The following is a 12,018-nucleotide window of genomic DNA, read 5'->3' on the forward strand; positions in this document are numbered from 1 at the left end:
TATTATATTATATTATATTATATTATATTATATTATATTATATTATATTATATTATATTATATTATATTATATTATATTATATTATATTATATTATATTATATTATATTATATTATATTATATTATATTATATTATATTTTATTTTATTTTATTTTATTTTATTTTATTTTATTTTATTTTATTTTATTTTATTTTATTTTATTTTATATTATATTTTCTTCAAAGGACCAAATATTCAGAGTCCAGTGCTTGTTTCCCTCAGTGGAGATTATTCAGCTGCTTTTAATGTAACAAGCAATGGTCATGAAGTATTTCTTCAGTGGTCTGCAGATCATGGCAATAACAAGAAAGGCTTCAGGATAAGATACATTGGTATGTGATGATTATAGTGTTATCAACTATCTCACCTCTGTTGTTATAATCTATTCGTCATTAAAGAGCTAAGATGAGGATTGAGAAAGTTTCAGAAGTTAAGAGCTGGTATTGCTCATGGAAGGATCTGTAGTCCTGTCACATCACATGATGGCTTGTAACCCCAGTTGCGGGGGATCTGACACCTGCTATTGATCTCAGCTTGCAGCAGGCAAGTGTACCGTGCACTGCATGCAAGCAGACAAACACAGAAAATAAGATAAGCAAATAAAAAATAGACATAGGAATCTAGACATTGTTCATGTAGATGTTAACAAGAATTACAGACTTTCCATTCTTGCTTCTTGAACAACTTGAAGTAATCTATGTCTCAATTTCATTCTGTGAAAAATAATTTCATCCCATCGTTTAAATGATGGTCTATAATAGTAAAACACATAGGGTGTTTACAACTTATATTATTTATAAATGAATTAATTATAAATTAATTCAAACTGAATATTTTATTTCATTTGTAATAGATTTGTTTACCTTAATCTCTAAAAATAGTTGTAGTGTAATCTATGTATCATCTGATCTTTTAAATAACATTAAATCAGTTTAAACAGAAACAATTATAAATATCTGGTTTTGTAATACTTGCTAAAATATCTTAATTGTTGAAAGAAAAATCATTGAGTACACTTAAAAACCATAAGTAAAAATGTGAATTTGAAATTTTTGAATTGAGTAATAATTAGAAAATTGTGATACATATATCAAAAGCAGTTTTATGTACTTTTTTACTCATTTTAATACAATAATTTTTGATAGTGTTGAAATATAAACTGTTCTCATTATAGGTGAGGGACATTTCTTTTCTGTGCTAATCCTAGATGATAGTAAAAGCTATGAGTCTGGGCTAGAAGACTATGTCCTTCTTCAGTGCTGAAACTGCACTTTCTAGGATGCTGATCACATCCTGAATTCTTTCCACTGTAAATGTTTTATACATAGTTTTGATATAATTATGAATCAATACAAATCATGACTTTCACTGATTGAATATATATTCCCTCATTTATATGAATTGAAATATTTCTAAATTGAACACATAAATATATATGTACATATCTTTATATAAAATGTACAGATAAAATAACTGACTTACTTTCATTTTAAAGTAATGAGCTCATAATTGTAATTAAATAGTAATTGCTTTTTCACATCTTAAAATAAACTGCCTCATTATTCATTTCCTTACAAATTGTGTAGTCTAATAAATCTGAAAACAAAAGAAGAATATTTTTAAAATTAAATATGTACTTGAGACACCCTTAAGTATTTGTATTTAATCAATGTTTCAACCACATGAAATACATCAAATTTATTTTATAACTCTTGAACTTAAAAAATTCTGAATTCTGAATGATTATACTTTGTTATATATTATTGTAACAATTTAAATAATAATTGCTCAGATGAAACATTTATAAGCAACTTATTAATTATATTACAAATCAATTTTTTTACATTAACAACAATGGCAAATTTTGATGTAGGTATAATAAAAACACAGTTTTTAGCTACTGAGAAATTTTTCACATGGTAATTATGTACATATTCCTATTAAATGTCAAAATTTGTGACACATATATTCTAAATCCAATTTGTTTATTAGTATTTACCTTCAACTTTCTCTGTCCTCAGGTGACAGTGACATTTAAAAAATTAACCATAACATGACAACTTGAATTTTCTCCAAACTATATACATGTAAAAGCAAGTTGGCATTAATTTTGGCATTTCAGGAAAGATAGTTTTATTTTATTGTCAATGTTTATAATGCTGTAAGAAATTCATCAGAAAGGAAACTGTAATGAAGTAGCAAAACAACAGCATACAGTGGGAAAAAATCTTCACTAATCCTATATCTGACAAAGGGCTAATATCCAGAATACATAAAGAACTCAAAAAGTTAAACACCAACAAATCAAGTAATCCAATTAAACTATGGAGTACAGAGCAAAACAGAGAATTCTCTATAAAGCATAACTGAATGGCAGAGATACACTAAAAAAATGTTCAGTGTCCTTAGTCATGAGGCAAACGCAAATCAAAAGGACCCTAAATTTCACCTTACATCCATCAAAATGGCTAAGACTAAAAACACAAATGACAACACATGCTGGAGTAGATGTGGAGAAAGGAGAACCTTCCTCCATTGTTGGTGGGACTGTAAACTTGTAAAACCAATTTGGAAATCAATCTCACGCTTTCTCAGACAGTTAGAAATAGTGCTACCTCAAGATCCAGCTATAGTACTCCTACCTAGGCATATATCCAAAAGATGTTCAAGTACACAACAAGGGCATTTCCTCAGCTATGTTTGTAGCAGCTTTATTTGTAATAGCCAGAAGCTGGATGTCTGTCAGCGGAGGAATGGATACAGAAACTGTGGTACATTTACACAAATACTATTCAGCAACTAAAGACAAGGAAATCATGAAATATATAGGCAAATAGCTTGAACTAGAAATGATCATCCATAGTGAGGCAACCCAGAAGCATAAAGCGTGGTATATACTCACTTTTAAGTGGATATTAGACGTGTGATATAGGATAAACATACTAAAATCTGTACACCTAAAAAAGGAGAGCCCTAGGGAAGTTGCTCAATCCTTATGCAGAAGGGCAAAGGGACAAGATGGGAGCCTATCACAGGGGGCCTCAGGAAGACTCTACTCAGCAGGATATTAAAGTGGATACTGACAGTCATAGCAAAACTTTGGACAGAGTACAGGGAATCTTATGAAAGAAGGGAGAAATAGAAAGATCTAGGTCTGGAGCTCCACAAGAACAACAGAACCAAAAAACTAGGCCCAGGGGTCTCTTCTGAGATTGGTACTCCACCTAAGGACCATTCATGGAGACTACCTAAATTCCCTGCACAGAAGAAGCCCATGGTGGTTTAGTCTCCAAATCGGCCCTCTAGTAAGGAGAACAGGGGCTGTCTCTGACATGAACTCAGTGGCTGGCTCTTTGATCACTTCGGGAGAGTAGGCTTACCAGGCCACAGAGGAAGACAATGTAGCCAGTCCTGATGAGACCTTATAGGCTAGGGTCAGATGGAAGGGGAGGAGGACCTTCCTTATCCGTGGACTGGGGGAGGGGCATGGAGGAGATGAGGGAGAGAGGATGAGGGGCTGCAGCTGGGATACAAAGTGAATAAATTGTAACAAATAGAAAATTATATTAAAAAATAAAAAGAAGTGGGAGATAAAAAAGATCTGGACTGGAGAGTTGCTCCACAAGGAGACCAACAGAGCCAAAAATTTGGGGGCCAGGAGGAGCTGCAGAGAGCAATATTCCAACGAAGGACCATGCAAGGAGAGGACCTAAAACCTCTGCACAGATGTAGCCCATGGCAGCTCAGTCTCCAAGTGGGTTCCCTTATTAGGGGAACTGGGATTGTCCCTGATGTGAACTCAGAGGTTGGCTCTTTGCTCACCTCTCCCTGGGGGAGGGGTTCAGCCTTATCAGGCCACAGAGGAAGAAAAAGCAGCCAGTCCTGATGAGACCTGATAGGCTAAATTCAGATAGAAGGGGAGAAAATCCTCCCCTATAAGTGGACTAGGGGAGGAAGAAAGGGGGGGAGAGGGAAGGAGGGTATGACTGGGAGGAGAAGAGGGAGGGAGCTACAGCTTGGATACAAAGTGAATAAATTGTAAAAAAAAAAAAAAATAAAAATAAATAAAAATTTTAAAATGCTTATGAAATAGGAAGGCCCATTTTCACACCATTTAAAATTAAATTCATGACTTACTATGAAAAGGTCTCTAGAGGCAACTTAAGTACGAAATGTCAACAAGATGCTCTACTCTTTCTCTCCCAAACTGTGACATTTAGACCTATCATGCAACAGGTCATTCAGTTTCTTGAATTTTGTTGTGTATATATAGCAAAGCTTTTGGATAACCACATGCAACAGAAAGCATTTAAAAGCAGAGGACATTTTAGACGACAGTAAAAATTGAGAGAGAGTCTAAGGATTGTTAAACATCCTTAAAGCTATGTTAGTAGACGTTTTAGAAAAAGTTAAAATGTATGATGATCAATGAAATAAATTGACTAAGTTTTAAGTAATCATTACTTACGTGGCTATTCATAAGCTTGGATGGTAAAGGATGTCTAATTGTTAACTAAGCTGTGATTATTTTTTCTTTGGAAAGCCTTCTATTGTAGTACACCAGAATCCCCACCTCATGGATACATCATCAGTCAGACAGGAGGTCAGCTGAACAGTGTGGTTCGATGGGCCTGTGATCGAGGGTTCCGGCTTGTTGGGAAAAGCAGTGCGGTGTGCAGAAAGTCCTCCTATGGCTATCATTCATGGGATGCACCAGTCCCAGCCTGCCAAGGTAAGGTATCTTACCCCCAAACAGAAACAAACATTAACAAAAGACTAACCTTATCTTTCTAATGTTAACCATAAAATAAATATAATCACAGACAAATATATATATATACAAATATATATATATACATATATATATATACAAATATATATATATATATATTTAGAAGCTCAAAACAGAACCTTTCCTGGGAGTAGAATATAAAAACGTAAAATTGTTTTTGAGACACACAAGATTTGATAATTTCTCCAGTTGTTACATAAACTTTGTGTTATAAGTTTTTATCTAAATACATATGTTATCCACAAAATTATTATCTTAGTTACTTTAGTGAAAAAGGATGGAATTTGAGTTAGAATATATGAAGATGGTCCTAAGACTGGATAAGAACCTCACAGATTCTTAACTCAAGGTGTTCATAATTATGCTCTCAAAGAAACAAGTTCATGAGAAAGAATTAATTATCTGGTAATTTTTCTCTTCTCTCGTTTTCTGACTCAGTAGGAATATAGTTCTTGTTCTCTTTTGTAATTTCCAACAAAACCAAACACTCTGTGAGCATTAAATCTTGTGATAACAAAATAACAAACTTGTTAATCAGCAAATCACCTTTTGACTAAGATGTCATGTAAAAGGTAGTAAAATTATTGAGTTTAGATAGTATAATCAAATAAAGGAAAATTCATTTATACAAAATAATGACAGGTAAACTAAAATTCTCTTTCCTCCCCCAAGATAGGGTTTCTCTATGAAGAACTCCCTCCAAAGACCAGGCTGTCCTCAAACTCAAAGATCTGCCTGCTGCCTCTACCTCTCCAGGCATGGGGTTTATGTGTGTGCTTTCATTGCCTGGCTTGACTTAAATTCTTAAAATATTAAATTTATCACATCATTTTCTCAATATGAAAAATAGATACATATAAATGTACATTCATGTATACTTATTTACATATACAAATATATATATATATATATATATATATATATATATATATGTATTATACATTTTCTCCATTTGTAAACCAGAATACATTGGTTTCTGTAGCAATGTTGTAGTCTCCAATGTTAAAGAAACAGAACAGTTTCAGTGGATAAATAATGAGTTGTAACTAATTTGAGAGAGCTCATAGAAAAACCAACTTGTAAAACTGGACAATTAAAAATTGAAATCAAACAGCATCAAGCTAAAAATGTCAGAGAAATAGCAATTGTCAAACAACTGGAGTAGCTTCTTATATTTACCTATTTTAAAATTGGTAATTGATGGAGAAATAGCTCCCCGAGGTGTATGCAAAGACACCTGGTGTGAAAAAATTATTGCTCCTTTCTTTTATCAACGTAGAGAGCATTAACCTACCTGTTATGATTCTGGGAATCATCATGCCTCCAGCAAGTTAACAGTTGAGACACTGACATCATGCAGATTAGATTTATCTAAGTGCATCTCACTATATGTATTTGCCTTTGACAATGACTAGTAAGAATATCTAAAATATGATATCATAGCATTTTTCTCCTAATATTCATCTGGAAAAGAATATTTGATCTCATGTTATAACAATCATTGAAAGTAAAATTATATGGAAGTAACTAAAATCATATATACTGTAAATGAACATTAAAATATGTTTATATTGGAACTTTACATTATGGTTATATAAATATTTCCAAATATATATATATATATTTCATACATTTATAAATACACATAATCTTTAAATAAGCTTTAAATGTAAGAAAATTTACAAAGTTTTAAAAATTGCGTGTGTATGTCAGTGTGTATGTGTGTGCAGTTGAACATATGTGCTGGTAGCTTTGCATGGTACCAGGGCTGGGGTTTTGGTGGTTGTGAGCCTCCGATCGGGGGCATTCCTCTGCAAAACCTGTATGTACCACAGAATTCAGATCATCTTTCCAGACCATTACAGATACCTTAAAAGAAAATAACCTCAAACTTTCTGAAAGATTTCTTTTTTTTTTCTTTTTTTTTTTTAATTTTATTTTTTTCTTATCAGTTACATTTTATTAACTATGTACCCCAGCCATGTCCCGATCCCTCATTCCCTCCCAGTCCCTCCCTCCCTCCCTCATCTCCACCGTGCCCCTTGCCAAGTCCACTGATAGGGGGGACCTCCTCCCCATTCATCTGATCCTGTTTTATCAGGTATCTTCAGGACTGGCTGCAAAGCTCTCCTCTGTGGCCTAACAGGACTGCTCCTTCCTTGGGGGGTGGGGAGGCCAAAGAGCCAGTCATTGAGTTCCTGTTAGAAATAGTCCTTATTCCCCTCACTATGGGAAACCAATTGGTTACTGAGCTACCACAGGCTACATCTGAGCAGGGGTTCTAGGTTACTTTCATACATGGTCCTTGGTTGCATGTCAGTCTCAGAAAGCACCCTGGGCCCAGATATATTTGGTCCTTGTGGAGCTCCTATCCTTTCCTCATCAGACTAACTCCCCTTCTTTCTTATGATTCCCTGTACTCTGCCAAAGGTTTGGTCATGAATCTTTGCTTTGAAGACACTGCTAGTTAGAGTCTTTCAAATGCGCTCAGTAGACTCCTGTCAATGTTCGATGCGCATCCCCTGTGTCTTTCAACACGAGGATTGATAATCTTACCCCATGTCTGCTCTCTTGATTATCTTTTTTAGGTGTATAGATTTCATTATGTTTATCATATCTTATAGGTCTATATAAGTGAGTATATACCGTGTTTGTCTTTCTCCTTCTGGGATATTTCACTCAGGATGATCTTTTCTAGATCCCACCATTTGCCTGCAAATTTCATGATTTCCTCCTTTTTGATTGCTGAGTAGTATTCCATTGTGTAAAAATACCACAATTTCTGTACCCATTCCTCCGTTGATGGACATCTAGGTTGTTTCCAGGTTCTGGCTATTACAAATAAAGCTGCTATAAACATGGTTGAGCAAGTATCCCTTTTGTGTACTTGAGCAAACTTTGGGTATATACCTAGCAGTGGTATAGCTGGGTCTTGAGGAAGCACTATTCCTAATTGTCTTAGAAAGCGCCAGATAGATTTCCAGAGTGGTTGTACCAGTTTACATTCCCACCAGCAGTGGAGGAGGGTTCCCCTTTCTCCACAACCTCTCCAGCATGTGTTGTCCCTTGAGTTTTTCATCTTGGCCATTCTGATGGGTGTAAGGTGATATCTCAGGGTCGTTTTGATTTGCATTTCCCTGATGGCTAATGAGGATGAGCATTTCTTTAAGTGTTTCTCTGCCATTCGATATTCCTCTGTCGAGAATTCTCTGTTTAGCTCTTTTCCCCATTTTTTAATTGGATTAGTTGGTTTGCTGCTTTTCAGCTTCTTTAGTTCTTTGTATATACTCGATATTTCTGAAAGATTTCAATTGCTTTCTAGAGTCAATTCTATAAGGACACTAAATTTAGGTAAATAATATCACATTTTTACATGGTGAATCACATTTATTTGTCATCAGTTTTTATTAAAATTTTCTATTGTAGTAAGAAAGTTGAAGTATCATTGAAAAGAAATGCAATTGATCTTGTAAAATTATACAGTACTTGTAGTTCAAAACTGATCTCTTGTTTTATTGAAACATTTAAAAAGATCATTTTCTAAAAGTAAGTTTGTTGGATATGTGACTTGTTTGTTTGAGTATTGCTGATTATGTCACTTGGAAGAGTTATTCACGCTTTTAATGTCACTTCTGTTTACATTCTTCAATGAATTTTCCTTGCCTGTCAATATCTTAGACATTCTAACATTTACTTACTTAAATCTTAGTTACACAATACAAGCAAGATAACAATAGAAAATTTCCTTAGCATTCTAGGTTTGAGTTCCATTAATTATTTTTATTTTAGAATATTGGATAGCTTTTGATACCTTGATCAGTCCAGTCTGTCAGAGGCCCTTTCCTGGTCTCTGTCCTCTCCTGCTTCTGATGAATATCAGGTTTTCCCTTTTGAATGAGGATTGAGCATCTTCCCTAGGGTCTTCCTTGTTGTTTAGCTTCTTTAGAAGTATATATTTTAGTATGTTTATCCTATATTGTATGTCTAATAACCACTTATGAGTGAGTGTATACCATGTGTGTCTTTCGGTTTCAGGGTTACCTCACTCACGATGATCTTTTGTAGTTCTCACCATTTGCCTGTGAGGCTGAGACTCATAGCCAAACTTTGGGCAGAATGCATGGAATTATAAAGACCTGGATAGGACAGGAGCTAAGGAGAACAACATAGCAAAAACAAACAAACAAACAAACAAACAAAACCCAAAGAAACCAAATCAACCAACCAAACAACCAAACAAAAACCTGGGCCCTGGGGGCCCTACAGAGACTGATACCCCAACTAAGGTCCATGCATGAAGAGGACCTAAACCTCCAGCTCAGATGTAGCCCATATACTTAGTCTCCAAGTGAGTAACCTAGTAAGAGGAGCAGAGGCTTTCTTTGGCATGAACTCAGTAACAGACTCTCTAATAACCTCCCCCAGGGGGGGAACAGCCTTACTAGGCCATAGAGGAGGAGGATGCAGCCAGGCCTGAAATAACCTGATAGGCTAGGGTCAGATAGAAACAGGTCATCCCCTATCAGTGGGCTAGGAAAGGGATATGGAAAGGAGGGCATATGGGATTGGGAGAAGACTAGGGAGGTTGCCACAGCCAGGATATACAGTGAATAAATTATAATAATTAAAAAAGAATGAAATGTAAAAAATAATAATATTGGATAGCCACTTATTGACCAACACACAGGAACTGAGAGCAAGAACTGAGTAACCCCATCCCATTATTCAAGTAAGCACTGTTGCTGTTATGAAGAAACAGTGAATTTACAGTTACTGGCTCAGTTTTAAATTCTGTTTTTCTGGAATTTCATAGAAAAGCAACCTTGACAGCCTCTCAGATCTGATCTCCCGAACAAAGTTTTGTTCACTCTGTCTCTTTCTTGAGCAGGGAAGTTGTATTAGTCATATTTCCTTAAAATAGTTATATATATATATTATATAATATAATATATAATATATATAATATATAATATATAAATATATAATATATAAATATATATTTACTTAAAATAGTTATATATATTATATAATATAATATATATAATATATAAATATATAACTATTTTAAGTAAATATATATTTATATATATTTATATATATTGTATATGCATATATGTGCATATACACATATATAAAACACATACAAATAAGATACATTTATATATACATTTATACTTGTATGCATACATTTATATATATTTATACATGTATACATACATTTCTATGTTCATATAATTTCAAGAAGTCTCAATATATTATATTTAGTACAGTGGGATTCATTAGAGAGAATTTATTAGACTAGCTTACAGGCTATGTTTCAGCAATTATAATAATGGCTGTTTTTCAATGGAAACTTTAATAATGAAATAAGTTTTCAGTCCACAACGCTGGATATCTGCTGGTCTTCAGTATATGTCAGAATCCCAAAAGAGCAGTCTTTAATATTAGTGAATAAAGATGGAGAGCAAACAGTCAAAGAAAGAGAAACTGGAGCTGACGTGGGCTATGAAGACATCAAAGCCTATTGCTAGCAAAGCACCAACTCCAACAAGGCCACACCTCCTCATCCTTCCTAACATTTCATCTACTGGAGGTTAAGCACACAATTATATGAAGGGCAATTTTCATTCAAATCACCACGGAAGTTAAAATGGAGCTACTTGTGAACAAAATATTTGTCCAGTTATTTGACTATGGCATATTTTATTCCATCCCTAAAATATTCCATTTTTTCTAAATATATGAGGAGCTTATACTATTTAACTATATTTATTTTACCATGACATAGATTCAACAAAGTATTTGTGTTCATGTTTGTGTTCTTATGCATGTGTGTGTGTTCATATGTGGCCTGTGTACTTTCATATATTTGTATCTGTGAGCACATATGTGTGTTTGAGTGTATGTACTCAGCAAATACCTAATCATTGGTAGGGAGTATTGGGCAAAGAGAACTTACTAAAAATTATAATTATCCACATGAACATCTGAAAAATAAATATCGATGAACCAGATATCATGGGACTATTTCAACACAGAATTTTGAAATTATGTAAAGTAGAATATATATGTAAATATATAATTAACTATGACAATGTAAATTTGACTGTTAGCAACGTGGCATAAAAACCAGTACTCACCTAAATATAACGTATCATAGTTTAAAATTAAGCATCTCAAGTATAGTTCAGAAGGACACTAGTTATGTTTTAGGGAATGATCTTGTGCTAATATGTATCAAACAAGTTTCATGTGAACAATACTATCTTTAGTGCATACCACACACTGGGACTATACATATAGCAAAGAAAAGGCTTTTTGGTTAATTTTATCTTTCATCTTTTATTTTTTTTTCGTATTTTATTTTTTTCTTATCAGTTACATTTTATTAACTATGTACCCCAGCCGTGTCCCGATCCCTCATTCCCTCCCAGTCCCTACCTCCCTCCCTCCCTCCCTCCCTCCTCTCCACCGTGCCCCTTGCCAAGTCCACTGATAGGGGGGATCTCCTCCCCATTCATCTGATCCTGTTTTATCAGGTATCTTCAGGACTGGCTGCAAAGCTCTCCTCTGTGGCCTAACAGGACTGCTCCTCCCTTGGGGGGGTGGGGAGGCCAAAGAGCCAGCCATTGAGTTCCTGTTAGAAATAGTCCTTATTCCCTTCACTATGGGAAACCAATTGGTTACTGAGCTACCACAGGCTACATCTGAGCAGGGGTTCTAGGTTACATTCATACATGGTCCTTGGTTGCATGTCAGTCTCAGAAAAGACCCTGTGCCCAGATATCTTTGGTCCTTGTGGAGCTCCTATCTTTTCCTCATCAGTCTAACTCTCCTTCTTTCTTATGATTCCCTGCACCCTGCCAAAGGTTTGGTCACGAGTCTTTGCTTTGAAAACACTGCTAGTTAGAGTCTTTCCAATCGCTCAGTAGACTCCTGTCAATGTTCAATGCGTATCCCATCTGTCTTTCAAAACGAGGATTGATAATCTTACCCCATGTCTGCTCTCTTGATTATCTTTTTTAGGTGTATAGATTTCATTATGTTTATCATCTCTTATAGGTCTATATAAGTGAGTATATACCGTGTTTGTCTTTCTCCTTCTGGGATATTTCACTCAAGATGATCTTTTCTAGATTTCACCATTTGCCTGCAAATTTCATGATTTCCTCCTTTTTGATTGCT

General features: G+C 34.6%; 1 protein-coding gene across 1 annotated transcript in view; it reads left to right on the top strand.

Annotated features, from left to right (window-relative positions):
* Positions 1 to 12,018, top strand: part of Csmd3 (CUB and Sushi multiple domains 3) — a gene marked incomplete at its 5' end in the record, with an annotated part of 1,006,505 nt that overhangs the window by 906,280 nt on the left and 88,207 nt on the right. Inside the window, 2 exons of the mRNA XM_055626685.1 lie at positions 227 to 373; positions 4,585 to 4,773. Of these exons, the coding sequence (XP_055482660.1) occupies positions 227 to 373; positions 4,585 to 4,773 (336 nt within the window). The remainder of the gene's footprint in view (positions 1 to 226; positions 374 to 4,584; positions 4,774 to 12,018) is intronic.

Source organism: Psammomys obesus, unplaced genomic scaffold (assembly GCF_907164565.1).
Source record: "Psammomys obesus unplaced genomic scaffold, mPsaObe1.curated_primary_1811, whole genome shotgun sequence".
Taxonomy (NCBI): Eukaryota; Metazoa; Chordata; class Mammalia; order Rodentia; family Muridae; genus Psammomys; species Psammomys obesus.